This window comes from Lichenostomus cassidix, chromosome 14 (genome assembly GCF_008360975.1).
Source record: "Lichenostomus cassidix isolate B80296 chromosome 14, HeHo_3.0, whole genome shotgun sequence".
NCBI classification, from domain to species: domain Eukaryota; kingdom Metazoa; phylum Chordata; class Aves; order Passeriformes; family Meliphagidae; genus Lichenostomus; species Lichenostomus cassidix.
In genome coordinates, this window is record NC_139495.1 from 112077 (window position 1) to 127686 (window position 15610).

Sequence of the window (15610 nt, forward strand, 5' to 3'; positions counted from 1 at the left end):
ATCCTGGTTCGTGCCACGACGGCGGCGCGCCGTGAGACCGGCGGGCGGTGGCGTCAGCGCGGCGGGCGGGACTGCCGGGAGCGCCGCGCCCTCCGCACAGCTCGGATCTCCGGTGTCATAAATGCAATTCCAGTGGGCGTGTTCGCTCCTGAGAACCTGCTTCGTCTGCGTAACACCCGCGCTCCCTCGCCGGTTCTGACAGGCCGTTGTTCCCTGCGGTCCGCACGAGCCCGCGGTGCACGTTAACGGCGTCCTGCCAGTCCGTGTGCGAGCCCGCCGGCCGCAGATGCCGGCAGAGTCGGGCCAGCGGTGCACGACACTGTAGCGAACAATTTGAATTTGTCAAGGAATTTACCGAGAATTGTGAGGGATTACTCAACAGGATGAGGCAGGAAAAGACCATCTAGTTTAGGGAACTGCGTCAAATTCTACAAGACACAGATATTTAGCTTCAAATGGAGGTGGCATGGAGGGCCAGGGCAACCTGCACTGTCCCAGGATTGATCCACTTTTTCAGAAAGATTTTTAAAATAGCTAGCCTAAATCAACTTTGATGATTTATGATAATTTTTTCATCCTTCTGCAGATGAGTACAACAATTGATCATAATGTTGTAGTAGGTTGGATGCATCGGTCAGTGGACGTGTGGGTGTGTTTTTTTGTTGTAAGCCTACCTTCACTCTTCAGACTGTATTCATGTTTTAGGCCTCTCAGAGCAACTGCCAAGCAGCAAAAAGCTTTTGCGCAAGTTAGGGGAGTAGTGCTGTGACTGTGTTTGTGGCTACTGACTGTCACTGTGATGGTTTTCATGTATATGAATTCAAAGAGATTATCCTGGTGAAAAGGCACATTCTTTTCAATGTGATCTGGTAAAATTTTTCTCTGTTTACAGTTTTGGCTCTAACTCGACCGCATCATAATGGTCCACTCAGCTACTTGACCAGTTGAATTTATGTTTATGTCCTTGGATACTTCTGTAAGGCTCAAAAAGTATCAGGCTCATCACAGATCTAGTAAGATTTATGGATTGCACACAGCAAGTTTACAGCTATTTCAAACATTATGCAAACATAAAGAGTTGTGAACAGAAAGAAAAGGAAGGAACCAAAAAGGGCAGACTTGTAATAATATTACATGACTACTCAGTTAAGGTGTGTGTATCAAGAGTGTTCTGTGCAGACTCACATCCTGTTCCATGGAAATCTGTGGGTTTACTTGGGCACATGTGATACTCTGATTCAGCTTCCCTGGGCTGTGGGTCAGCGGTACAGGCTTTATGTGTATTCCAGCATGTATGAGCCAAGGCAAACACAAATCAGGCAACAGCAGCACTATAGGCATTTTGTTAGGTTCTGCTACTTACTATCGGCAAACTGTAACATTTTCCATTCTAGTAAAGCAAATGGTGCCATTAGAACAGAGATAATAAAGCGCGCAGCAGCATTTAAAGCCGTTTCATGAAATATCATTATATCATATGTAATTCTTCAAGATGACAGTGCTGTAGAGTTCAATGGCTTCATCTGACAGAGTATAGGGTACCGAACCTGCTGCAAAACTTAGACAGTAGAAATTTTTATCTCCTGTTCCGTTGAAAACAAACTGAGAAACTAAATTAATTAGAAAAGGGGACAACCACAAAATCTATGAGTTTGTCACCAGTCTTAGGAAAAAGGGAGACTAAAGGCCCATTATTGTGCAAGAAAAGGAGTGAATAGTGGATGATGTGTAATGGATTGAAGAGTAGAGCACCCCCCTTTTCTTGTGGTAGAACAATCTAGTTTAACAATTAAGATAATCAATATTATTCATTTTAATAGGATAATAATAGCACACAAAAAAATTGAGTTAAAGTCCTTAACAAGTGTGTTAAATTCTGCAGGGACAGGTGACATTTGCCCTAAAGTTTTTTTGTGGGTTTTTTTTTTTAATGAAACAAAACAAATAAACAGAAACCAAACAAAACGCCCCCCAAGCCAACCATAAATAACTGAAGCAGACTCTGCAATGTTGAAAGCTATTTCTGAGAAGCTGTTCAAGAAACTTAGAGGAATTCAGAATTACAGTGAGTCTCACCTTCAAATGTAGGAAAAGTAAGGCCCGAAACAACGCCAAACCAAGTGGATGATTAAACAGAGAAACAATATAAATTGATTCATCAACTTCCATCTTCAACAAGAAAGTTTACTTGCTCCTAATGGGGTAAATAATATATCATTTGACTTTGCTAAGATTTTTGACACAGTTCAACTTTAAAGGAATACTAAAGAAGCTAGTTGACCTAAATGCTAGCACCTAGTCTTGTTAATGAATTATTAATTTTTTTGGTAATGCTAATGAGTCTAATTATTAGCAGTTCCCTGTTAAAGTGAAATGGCATTTCAAGGGGCATTCCAGGCTCAAACTTGGTCAGATTCAATCTTTTCATCAGTTTGGGTAATTAAATACAAAGTATGTATACAAGACTCGTGATATTGTTCTGGGAAAGATTTTAGTCACTTGGGGAGACAAAAATGAGGAGAAAAAATATTTTGACATATTTGAAATACACTCCAAAGAATATGAAATTACATAAAGCGCAAAGTATTGCACTTCAACAAAGAAAGCAAAAGTATTGATATAAACTCTGAAATAATAGGTTATTCGCATTGTATTGAAATAGGATGTGAGAGGTACAGGATACCAGAATTTAAATAATTGTGAGATGTTACTGCAAATAAATACTATTTTAGCACATAATGACATACAGAATTTGAGAACAGCAGCTAGTACTTATTTCACTCTTCATGTAACAAATGAGGATGCAGTTGAATAGTATATCCAAGTCTAGGCATGATGCCTTCAGGCATCAGTTGGAGAGAATCGGGGGAAGCACACGCTGCCTGTGGTAGGGGCCCTGGGAGAAACAGCCCGCGGCGTCCGGCGGGAGAGATCCGCCAGCAGGGGGCGGCCACGCGCCGAGGGGCATCGTGCTGGGCCGGGAAGCGGAGACGGTGCATGGTTTTTACAAAATGATGGAGTTTAAATCATGTTTCATCACATTGCAAATATTGCTGCTTCTAAGAGGCACACAATTCCAACAGAACTGCCTGAGGAAAACAGCAGGTCTGTTGCTGCCTCCTTAGACAAGAGGGTTACAGGACCCTGCAGCTAGGAGGTTAATTTAGGAAACGGCACGGTCATGTGTCTCTGAGACAGCAGAGGTTGCTGGAGTCAGGCTTTGCCATGCCTGTAGGAGTAGTATCTGTTAGACAGAGGACTTGATCACAGTTTTCTGAAGTACAGAGGTTGAGGATTTATTTTTAAATGATACATGTTTGAAACTGTCTGCACAGTCATCATTTGAGGCACTTGGGAGGACAGCGTTGGGAGGTGACAGGAGAGCACAAGAAACTTTGTAGGCAGTATTCCTCGGGGAAGGTCACTGATCTTTCTGATGTTTAACACAACTATTGCCATTAGAAAGCTTCAGTAGCTCAGCAGAAATCAAACCTCCTGTGGTATCATTGTCACACAAAGTACAATAGTCGCTACCACTGAAGGACACATCTGCTATCTCCAAAGATTCTTGAGGCATAAGAAAGTCACCCTTTCCATGCTGTGAGTGAAAGGGATAATTCCTTCCTACACTAGGGCTCTCAAGGTTGTCTTTAAATATTTCAGAGATTTTCCAGTCAACGGTATCCATAGCACGGTTTGGTGCGAACAATAGTTCCGGCCTCACCTCTATCTCTTCTGCTCTTATGTACCTGCTGGGGACATACTGCTGGCTTGGACCAGAGGCAAATAGAAAGTTTTCTTCTGCCATAACCAGATCTGTGCTTTCTGTAGGTTTCAAGGAGATCTGGGAAATCTGTTCTTGGGTGTTCAGATCAGAAACACTATCTGCATTCACTTTGCTTGAGTTGCTGGCCTCTTCTCTTTCCAGTTGGCTACAAGCCCCATTCAGTCCAACCCAGTCCTAATGAAAGCATCAGTAAGTTTGGATTATTTTGCATAGTTATTCCAAAACAATTATTTCCTTATGGCTTTGGTACAATAACCCAGATGTTCAGTGCAAATCCAACAGGCAAATTTAGAGTAATAGGGTAAAAAGCCTAGCTAATTTCACAATATTTTACAATAATTTTTACAAGATTACTCCACCAGAATACAATGCAAGCTGTTGGTATTGCTTTGGTTTTGAAAGCATGCACTTTTTGCATTCAGTCTGAGTTGGGAGTCACTGGAGGAGTTCCACTTCTAAGGAGCAGGAAGCTGGACAGAAGCTCTGGTGGTTACCTAGCACGTGGAAGCAGGAAACTGAGCAACTATAACTCTCAGGAAGATGAGAACCATGTGTCAGTAATTCTGCTCAGGAGCTAGAATTGCCAAAAAAAAAAAATCCTCCTGCCATGAACTGGGAGTCATAAGAAAGAAATAAAATTTATTTCTTACCTTAAAATTCCCATTGTGCATACTATAGAGTGGCTGAAAGAAAGCAGCTGGTGTGGGAATGTTAAAACAGGTGAGGCTTTTTGCCCTAAAGTGAGAAAACACGTCAAAAAAAAAAAAAAAGACAGTTTACCTGTGTTCTGTCTCTATGACATTGGTTAGATGAAAACCCTCCTCTTACTTTAGAAAGATTGCACAATGATCCACTTGTCATGATTTCTGACTTCTCATGCAGTTATTTGTCTGCCACCTGTGCATGCATTTAATGTTTTTACACTGAAGCACAGTCTTGTAAGTTTCTTAAGAAATGCCACAAACTTGCTACTGGTCTATTACTCATTATATGCACCTAGCTATTTAAGCATTTGTTTATCAGCTTACTTGATCTAAACCCCTGTTTCTGAAAGTGTTTTAAAGAGTTCTAGTTTCATTACATTTAAACTGAGAAATTCTGCCAGGCATCCTTGTCCCTTTATTAGAGTCTGTCCTGTAAAAATCTTTTCTCATTCTGCTTTTATAATTTTTTATCATTTTTTTATCATTCTGTTTCCCTAAGAATGATGTGTATATGAAGCATATGTCAAGGCAAAAAAGAAAATTGTAGGAGATTTACCTGTGCTCTGCCAGCATAAAAAATTGCAGAGGTTGGACCAAGGTTCTACAAACACTTCTTTTTTCCCTCTACAACTTGGTCTCAAATGAATTGAAGTCAGTTTAATTTGCCTATATAGGTATTTTACCGACTGACTTCTGCCAGGTATATAAGTAGCTTAACATTGACATCAGTTTAACCACCTTCATGGATTGCTGTGTACTTGCACTTTTAATTATCTACATGAAACTTCAAAAATTTCCATGTGTTTCAATTTCTTTAACTCCAAGAGACTATCATCCTTGAACTTTAGCTGAATTTGGGAGTCCCAAAGGTACTTTGGTCTCCTTAAGGACTGCGTAGTGGGTCATTAACTATCATCAGCCAAGGAGCATGTCACATTCTGAGATTGTCAAAAGAGCTTTTGGAAATGACTGAATCTGTGCAGCGGAAGCACGAAGGAAAAGGAATATAATGACTCTTGACTTACTCTCTTCAGGCCATAAAGATCAAGCGGATCTTAATGAAAATCACATACCTTGAAGAAAGCTTGCAGTTCCAGAATAAGTAGAGTAGAGTGACAAAACTCAGAGGTATGAATAAGAATTGCATAGTTTTGGTATTTAGGATCTTTTCAGAGACTTTTGGGACATCTAGGAAAAGAATCAGCACAAAAATTTTTAATAAAAAGTCTGGAAGTCGAGATAGACCCCAAAATAACCAAGCACTGCAAATGAAACAGGCAGCTAAAGGCCTTAAGGAAAGTAATTTGGCTACGAATACATGAAGAAAGCTAGACTTGAAAAGCTTCATTTTACCAGGTATCTTCTTTTTTCTTTAACATGGACATGAAAAGAAATGAAACAAGATGAAAACAACGTTCTTCATACCTGCTCTTTGAAACACTGTTGTCTGGCTCCACTCACTCCACTGACTATGGTATGAATTCTCATTTTCAGAAACTTTGCAGCGAACTCTTGCAGCATAAGCAATGCCACTGCGAAGCTCTGTGGCTTCAATTTCTAACTGTGGCAGTGAACTGGTCAGTGTCTTGTTCAATGCAACCTGCAAAGTATAACAAAGCATTGCTGTTAATGAGACTGGCTAAGGATAGTATCTTAAATACTCTTTTTTTGGTTTTTTTTCTCCTTTTCTTTTCTTTTCTAGATTCTCTTTTCTGAGATGCAAGAAGAGGATCTGTGTGATGATGGATGACTTCTGCAGGGCTCATGAGAAGAAGAGGTAATGAATATCAGTATTGATGTTTTATATAAAAATTCTCAGCCTTAATATGGGAAGCCAGAAAGGCCATATTAAGTCAGCTTGCAGTGAGCCCTGAGCTGAGTGGCAAGGCCATTGTACCCAAAGAACAAAGTAGGATCACTGTATGCCTCATCCAGTTACCTCCCAGGACGTGCTGTACTCCTTATACTGCAACTCATATTGGAGAATTTCAACGAGGTACCAAGGCACATTCCACACACTCCACCATATCTGGCACTTGCTGGCAGTGGCATTGCTCTGGATGTTCAAAGGTGGATCAAGTTTTACTGCAAATACAGGAGGCAAGTTTTTTTCATGGTATTTCAGATACCACAAAAGAAGATGCGTGATACTAAGTTGACTGAAACCATGGAAGATAAAGCTGCATCTAAAGAGGGATACTAATACCAGCAGTAGACCAAGTTAGCTTACAGGATCAGAACAGCTACAGATCTGACATAAATTAACAATAACTCCAGTAGTCCCTAGGGATAACCTTGTGAGCAAAGAACCACTCTGGATATCACATTCTGTCTTTACAAAGTACCACTAATATGGACAGGTTTTGAAATTTCAGGCACTAGAGCATTTCTGTGAAGTACCAGGCCATGGGACATTCAGTTAAATACATGACTCCTCATTACATAGTTTCTTAGGGAAAAATAAAACAACAAAACAAACAAATAACTGAGGCAATCCAATTCCAAGTTACCCAGGGCACAAGAAAACATGATGCAGATAAGTATTCTTGAATGGTGCTCCAGAGCCAGACCAGGAGCAGTCAGGGTGGAGAGGCTCAGTGATTGCATCCTTACTGGTGCAGTTCACACAGTGCACTCTCTGGGGATGGGCAGTCTTGCTTGTTTTCATTGTTTTCACTTGCTATCTTTGGGACATACTTTGTTAGGCAGCATATCAAACCTAGCCTGAAGCTGCTGGGCAGAGCCTCAGCTCACAGCTGCCCTGGATCATACTTACTGTGCTTGCGAGGATTGTATTCTGGAAAGGTCGTGTAGGTGTGATTACGTCCAAAGAAGTTTCCTTGGAGAGAGACTCTATAACCATCCGTTTCCAAGATCTGGCTGGCTAAATTAATTGTGCAGTGGTATTGATTCTGCATTCTCTCTGTGGCAGTCAGTTTGCAGGTGGCGTTGTGGCCTTTTGACCAGAGGCTAGAAGAATAAAAAGGCTGAAAGTTTCTTTCAAGTCATACAATTAAGTGCTTTTCAGTTTATGGATGTGTGGCAGCTTAGCATAGCACCACATTCTGGAAGACCATGGACCTCTTTAGTGCAGACAGCAAGCAAACCAGCAATCTAAAAGCTGGCTGGATGGCAGGGCTGGATAAGGGAGGAAGCAGGCACCTTCATAACCTTACTGCTGAGAGCACCAGATCTCACAGGAGTTGCACATGGTGCCTAGTAGCTTCTCCCTGATCCCTCTGAAAGTGAGAGGACTGCTGTCACTGCCAGGAAAGCAGGTGGATGGGGCGAAGGAGTGGATGGACAGTTGGTGACAAGTGCATAACACAGAGGTAACAATAAGCTGTACATTAAATAATCTTTCACTATGAACAAACCAGTACTGACAGCAAAATGTGTTGCAAGTTAGTTTGTCTTTTTGTGGTTTAGCCATTTATTAGCAATTGTTTCACATTGTACATGATCCCATAAGAAACTGAGATATCACAGTTTAACAGCTTGCCCATCTTTCCATAAATTTAAAATCCAGTATTAATAAGAGTTAGGCTACTTTCTACTTAACCCTAGCAGAATATGAAGCATCTAATGTCCATGTGGCTTACCCTCATGTAATAGTTACTGGTGGTCAAGACAATGTTATTACATAACCTAAACACATCTCAAATTATCCCATCCATTAGCAAAGTGTTGACCCAATTTCCTCTATTAGAGGAAAAACCATTCAGATAATATTCTAATTCTCTTATTAAAGCTTGTAACTCAATGTACTTGTATTTATAAATTTACAAGTACAGATTAAATTGTTAGGTGTTTAATTTCTAGGCAAAGAGAAAAGAAATTATTAGAAGTTGGTTAGGGAGCTGATGGGTTCTGGAAGTTCCCAGGTCATGGGGACCAGAGGCCGGAAAGGGAAACTTCTCTGCACTGAGATGCCTGCCAGAAGTTCACTGGACAGACGGAGAGAGCCCAAAGCTGACAGGAGATCATGCAGCCATGTGCACTGGATCTTTGCTGCAGCCCCTGAAGCTGCGGGCCCACAAAAGGGAGCAGCTTCTGAGGCAGCCCAGGTCTGGGGTGATGGGGTGGCAGAGCTAGCTCTCCCACAGGTCTCCTGCTGTGGAGGGAACAAAGCCCACAACTGGGCTCCATCTCTGCTTCTCAGTGCTGTCCTGCCCATGCCAGGGCTGGGACTGCCACAGACAGCACTTGGTGTGCAGCTCTTACTTGATGAAGTGCAGGTGGAAAGGTCCATCACCCATAGGCTTCTCTGTTACCCACAAGCAGCTCACAGTAGTCACGTAGTTATTCAGGCAGCTCAGGCTGCCATAGAGTTCTGCAGAGGAAGAAGACCAGAACTGGATTCATGTATCACTGGATGAGGCCTTGCTCAGTACACCAAATAAATACACTACTTGCTAGTACTTCCTTTGCTGACACTGCATCTAATCTTCCTCATCATGTTCTTCCTCTCTTGTGACACACTTCACTGTGTGAGATGAGTGTGACATCTTAGAGCGGGACCTTGGGCAGTGGCTACACTTTTTCTGCTGACCAGCTCGTCCAGTGTGTGCTCAGACCCCTAGGCCTGGCATTGCCTGTACTGGTCCTGGGACCCGGGAAAGGGCAGTCACAAGATCTTGGGTTGTATACTTAAGGGTCTGTGAATCAAAAATTAGCACAGGCATGTGCCTGTCTTTATACAGTGGACCTATTCCAGATCTCCTCTTACCTTTCCCCCTTCCTCCATCAAAGAGCAGCACAGCAGCAATGCACAACCGGAGGTCCAACTGCCACACAACTCCTCCCATTCCAGGTAGAATCTAAACCAAAACAATCATTAGGAGGAGTTTTTTGCTGGTATTCCTACCAGCGGGTTGAAGCTTTAGCCACATGCTTCTGCCAGCCTGACAAAAGCTGATCCTGAATCTGTCAGAGAGGGCACCAAGTCAGCTCTATAATTTCTGCTATAGGAACTGTTCTTCTCATGGCAGTAAATCGTACTTTGCACTAAAACACCGGCTGCCTGAAAGGACACAACAATTCCTGCAATTTGATTGAGGGTGGGAGAAGGTGTGAATGTTCTACCTTTCCTTCTCCCTGCATTTTTGTCATCTGGTTGATGACAATTTAAGAGCAGCAGAGAGCCACAGTGAGTCAGAATGAATGTTCATGTTGCCCCAAATCCTATTTCTGGCCATAGTCAAAACCAGATGCTTAGAGAAAATCATAGCAGTAGAGCAGAGATGTTCATCTCAGCCTCCAGACTGGCGCCTCCTGGAGCAATGTAATTTCAGCATATTCAGAAAACAGACAGAAACAGAGAGTAAGTGTTATGATCCTGGTCAAAGCACTCATTGGGAGATATAGAATACTTATGGCCCAGTCATTACCCCAGTACAATGAAGGATTATGCAAGGACGTTTGAAGTGTATCTTCTGCAATATGGAACACTACATCTCTACAAGGTTATGCTGGGCTCCCTCTACTTCTTTTTAACCAAAAATTCCATTCTGTGACTGATCTCCTGATGAAGTTTTAATTTAAAATTATACTTTTTCACTAAAAGTTACTTGGTGATTTTATGGCAACATTTATGGACCTGATCTACTCAGCAATATGTGGTGTTTTTAAATTATATTTCCAATTTGCATTATTTGCTGTTACCCAAACACAGCAAATAAGCCCAGCACTGCTGCAAGGAGAGTGCTGCACCAAGGAGCCTGAAACCCAGAAAACTTGGAGTGAGTTTGTAGACAGAGACTACTAATCAGTATAAACAAAAACTCTTTCTTGAAAAATTAAAAAAAATTGAAGGAACAATGTTTGCACTACTTGACTAGCATGGACACTGAACTGAGCTTTACGGCTGAGTTAACAAGAGGGTAGGGGAATGTTCTATCTCAAAAGACCTTGGGTTAGTTATTATTAGAAAAAAAGAAAAAAGAAAAAAGAAAAAAAAAACAAACAAAACTTGCCAGAGATTATGATCTCTCTTTCAGAAGGAGCTGGGAAAAAGGAAAAGAGGGCCAGTACAGGAGAAACAATAAATACAGCATGAGCACAAGACCAAGCAGATATAGCTTGGCTATAGAATAAGATTGATTTCTATCCAACAAAGGGTCTGAAGCAGACTTGGATAGAAATGAGCAAGAAAAAGCCTATGTTTAACAAGGATTGTGGTATAGTATTCATTGGGATTGTTTTACAGAAGAGATTAGGCAATCTGATGGCTACAGTAGCAAGAGCTGGACTCCGTGACCAAAAATATCCTTCCAGTCGCAAATTTCACAAAGCTAGACAGCAGCATCCACGTATAACTTCTTGCATGTGATTATGCCTGCTTATGGTGTCCCTTGTCTGAATTAAATTGCAAAATAATTATGATGTTTCAGAAACAGATCAAGAGAAAAGGAATATTTCTGGCTTTCACTTCACCACCTCTGCATTTATGGGTTTTTCATAAATATCCTGTTTTGCTGCAGACTTTCTTCAGAGTGGGGGTTGTCAAAAGGAAATGTCACCATTAGCTGATTTTAGCTGAGGGAGGCTAGGAAGCATAAAGCATCTTCTGCTTATCATTCTAATCAGGGTTGCATATAAACCCTGTGATAAATACAGTAATACTGACTAAATACGAAATAGAGAGCTGCATTAAGTAGAATTATACATGTGCTTACAAGAACTTGTTCAGGCACACAAACAAATAAACAAACTTAGGTCAAGATAAGTAAACGAGGACAGAATGTTTCCAGGTAATTGCTACTAATTTGATAAACTCTCCCCGCTCCCACACAAGAAGTTCTTTGTTCAGTTCTGCAATATTTGAAATGCGTCAGACATTTCTGGCTCTCTAGCTCACCTGGAAGCAAATACAGCATGTTTAAATGCAAATTTTTGTGTTAGAAGCCGTAACTGTTAGTCGTAAGTAGGTCACAGAATACTGAATTTTGAAAGGCTTATCAGAAAATGATTTCAGGAAATAGCACATAACCAGCTGAACGAAATTCTGCAGTACATTAATGCAATTAGGGGAGCATTATAATACAGACAGTGGATACATATCAGTTAAAAGAAAAGTTATTGCAGCTACATGTAGCATTTGTATCATCATTAATTAATTTCTTCTGTCAGAATCCACACTTTAAACAAAAAATTGCCTTCAATATGAAAATGGTTCTGAAAAGGGCTATAAGAATTCTTTAGTCCTGAATAACTTTACTCAGAAATCAACAATTAAAGACCAAGTGAATCTCTTTGACTTAACCAAAGGGAAGGCTAAGCAGTCATTTCACACCAGCCATAAGTATGTTTCATGAGAAGATGATTTCAAGTGGGAGAAAAGTATTTTCCTTTCTATTTTTCTTTTCCAAATCTACTAGAGAAAGGTGGAAAGAATCCAGTAGTTGGACACTGAAGGTAGATACAATTAGACAAAGTGAAGAATTTGTACAAAGGGGAACTATCTTTATTGCTGAAACTTCTTGCCTGAACATATGCAAGACTTGTAGTCTATAAATCTTGGTTAGGTATCTTAAAAAATAATAGAAAATCCTACTAGCTCAGATGGAAGCCCAGTGCTAGCAGCATGGGTGCAAATACAGCGGCTGCTAGCAGTAAAAAACAAATCAACTTCTTAGCCAGACTGTTTGCTGCTTTTTTTTGTGTTCTGATGTCCAGTTTCTATAACACTGCAAAGTTGTGGGTGAGGGCAGAAAAGCCATATGAAAACTAGTGTCAAGAAGGGACTACCACCTTCGCTCTGCAGGAAAGAGGGACAAAATGTCTGAGATGATGGCCTGAAATGGTACGCCAGGTATGCTGCCAGCAGTCTGTCAGCACCAGGAGGTGGTAGTGACCTTGAGTTCCAAGGTGGTCTCAAGCTGCTTGCAATGGCGTTTCCATCCTTTCTGTATTTGCAGGGCAAAATTCTGCCTGTTATCTGCCCAAGGAAATGAGGCCTTGCAGCTGTGCCTTTCTCCTCCCCTCCTGTGGTTCCTGCCTCCATTTCCCAAAAGTAATTTTAAGTAATTTAAACCAGAATGTGTACAACACAGGTTTTCCAAATACTCTCAATTGCTTATTAACAGAAAGACAGATGATTGACTGTTATTTCTAAATCTATCCCCAGAAATTCATATTCTGGGATTCACCCCCAGATTTAGGGTCCAGTTGAACATACAGTAAAAAGATAACCTTTTCGTATAAGAATTTTTAAGGTAAAATAAATTATTTGGTAGATACCACTGATAGGGGAAGTAGTACAAGCAGTTGACAACACAGTGTCAGCATGTGGGTAGCCTAGATATCATCTAGGTTTTAGAAACTCTGTAAAGTACAGCTTTACAGGGAGATCTGAAGAACGATGTTGATGTAGTCCAAGAGAATTGTAAGCAGTGCCTTCAATGTGTAAACAGTAGCATGGAGGATGATTAGGACAAGTTGATTTAATGATCTAGTGGGAGATGAAAGCTGACATCAGAGAGTTAACTTCTGGATGGGGAAGTGAGAGATGACAAGAGGACAAGAAGCATTTGTCAGTGACTTTAAAAGTGGGGGCAAGAAGCTGATGCTTGATGAGCTAGAGAGAGAAGAATTATATAGATAAATGTAATGGGCTCAAACGGATGGACACAAAAAAGGACCTTTGCATCTCTGACTTTTGGATGACTACAAGTAAGATCAGCTTTACAAAGGCCTGGTAAAATATGAAGTATGATATAAGAGCATGAGCAAGGATTTCACATGGAGATGTGTACATAAGATTCTTAAACATGCTTGGGTATCCTTTGATACATGTGATATTAGATGCAAGCCCACAGCAGACAGCCAGGAGTCCTAGGTTTTATTCCACTTCTGACATCAACTTTTATATAGAGTACATTGCTGAATCAGTGTAAATTTTTCTTGTTGCAGCTCATTCATATGGTCTTCTGTGCTAACCTAAATCTTAAAGAAAGTCAGAAGCTTCAGGCTCTGATTTGGCAGTGGCTCCAGACTCTTTCAAAATGTGTTTTGTGCATTCTCACTCCCAGAGCAAGTTACTGATGTTGACAAGACACTCACATGATCTAGCAATGCATGTGTGCAGCCCAGAAAGCCTGTCGTATCCTGGGCTGCGTCAAAAGCGGCATGACCAGCAGGTTAAGGGAGGGGATTACCTCTTTACCCTGCTCTTGTGAGACCCCCCCTCTTGCAGTACTGTGTCCGTTTCTGGGGTCCTCGACATAAAAAGGACATGAAGTTGCTAGAGGAAGTCCAGAGGAGGTCACAAAGATGATCAGAGAACTTAGAGCCCCTCTGCTTTGGAAGAACTGGACTTGTTCAGTTCGGAGAAGGCTCTAGGGAGAACTTAAAGCCCTTCCAGTACATAAAAGAGCTGTTAGAAAGCTAGAGATGTGCATTTAGTGATGGGGCAGATGGCTTCCCACTGGCAGAGGACAGAGTTAGATGGGATATTGGGTAGAAATTTTTCCCTGTGAGGGCAGTGAGACACTGGCACAAGTTGTCCAAAGACATCCCTACCCCATCCCTGGAGGATTGCCAGGCCAAGTTGGATGGGACTTGGAGCAACCGAGTCTAGTGGAAGGTGTTACTGCCGTGGCAGAGGGTTTGAAGATCCCTTCTAACTGAAGCCATTTTAGGATTCTATGATGCAACGAGTAGTGCAGTGTGAGAGCAGACACAGCAGACCTGGACCCTTGAACACTCAGTTTCCATTCCTTACATCTTAGCCACTAGTCATAAATGACCTGCTCTCCCTTAGCCATAGTCCCTTCCTTTGCTTACATCTCTTCCAGAGGCAGCACCAACAGTTACTACAGAAAGGTGCCACTGACTTGGCACCTACAAAATAAAACAGTGACAGGCAATAGCATGTCTGTACCAACAGGTACACCAAAGTGCAGAGTCTCCGGAGCAATCCCTTATGCTAGTATGTGTAATTGGAGGGGCACGCGTTGTAAACAATCATCCCTGCCTATAAAAAAATATTTTTGTAGGTCCTTTAAGAATAATCAGTGATACATTATCAACCTTCTGAATACCTAGGCCTCTAAGCACATGTCTGACAGAAGCATATCAAATGCGCACAACAGGCTCACATGAGACCTGTCCTGGGGAATAAGGAAAAAGTAGTTGGATTTTCTTAGCTGTACAGATTATCAGAGAGAACCCCATATAACCAGACTTTTTCTCTCCATCTTGTGAGAGCCATTTTCCCAACAATTTGATGCCCACAAACAGCCATGTACTTTTAAATTTGATGTACTTGGATCCCCGAAAAAAAGCTGCTACAATGATGACTACTGCAATAAAGTAATATTCATAAGCACACATGTGTGTATAATATATAAACACATGTGCATTAAAAAATTATATCTATGTCTGAAAAGTCCCGAACATTGAGGACTATTTTGTCTGGATTTCTTTACATTTATCTCTTGCAGTAAGAGGGGAGCACCTTGTTCAAGATGGTACTTCTTTCAAGCACACTCTATCAGAATTAATGCAATAGTGTTGTTTTGTGCTCAGCAAACTAAAAGAACAAAAGTGCAAAGACACTTCTGGTGATTCTTTTGTTCTAGGTTTCTAGTACAAGAAACAATATAGAATTCCACATTTAGATGAAGAAAATATTTTTCAATATTTTAGCTCAGTAGATGTCCCCTAACATTACATACTGGAATGCATAAAACAGAAATACGTTAAACTTCTTACCAGATCAAAAGAAATGTCACTTTTTGCACCACTTCTGTCCCTAGATAGTTTAGGCTGTGTGGCTTGATGATCAGGCAGTAACAGCAGTGGCATAATAAAGCAGAACTTACTGTGCCTGATTTTAAAGATAATCTCAAGAACCAATGAAAAACTGCTCTGATTATCAGATTAAAGTAGCTAAATATGCAATTTTGCATTAGTCATGGAGAAACAGGAATTTCAGCTAAAGGGTTAACATTTAAAAGGCCAAAATTTGTAAGTAATTTGCCAAACAGAAAAGTATCTGCTTGCAACTATTATACAAGAAGGCCAACAAAAGAGATTTCTAAGTGACCTAAAGCCATTTCCTAGCCCCGTCTGCATGTGGGGCAAAACTGCTTCCACCCAAGACCTGTGCTCAACT

At 41.1% G+C, this 15610-nt stretch overlaps 1 protein-coding gene across 1 annotated transcript; it reads right to left on the minus strand.

The window, feature by feature from the left end:
* Positions 1 to 1865: 1865 nt before the first annotated feature.
* On the minus strand, positions 1866 to 15283 carry LOC146430519 (interleukin-9 receptor-like). The gene is made up of 9 exons (XM_085074183.1): positions 15208 to 15283; positions 9221 to 9311; positions 8716 to 8824; positions 7268 to 7461; positions 6431 to 6576; positions 5917 to 6091; positions 5565 to 5679; positions 4438 to 4522; positions 1866 to 3961 (listed from the first exon to the last, which is right to left on the minus strand). The coding sequence occupies exons 2-9, from the start codon at positions 9297 to 9299 to the stop codon at positions 3422 to 3424; spliced, it is 1443 nt and encodes a 480-aa protein (XP_084930309.1). The 5' UTR covers positions 9300 to 9311; positions 15208 to 15283; the 3' UTR covers positions 1866 to 3421.
* Between the last annotated feature and the right edge of the window lie 327 nt (positions 15284 to 15610).

Bases quoted from the DNA above. Each gene is read 5' to 3' on its own strand.
- LOC146430519 (XM_085074183.1), bottom strand. From the start codon at position 9,299: ATGGGAGGAGTTGTGTGGCAGTTGGACCTCCGGTTGTGCATTGCTGCT. The intron at 8,825-9,220 runs GTAAGAGGAGAT...CTTCCTCTGCAG, and splicing joins TGATGGAGGAAGGGGGAAAG to AACTCTATGGCAGCCTGAGC. The intron at 6,577-7,267 runs GTAAGTATGATC...CTGTATTTGCAG, and splicing joins ATACAATCCTCGCAAGCACA to TAAAACTTGATCCACCTTTG.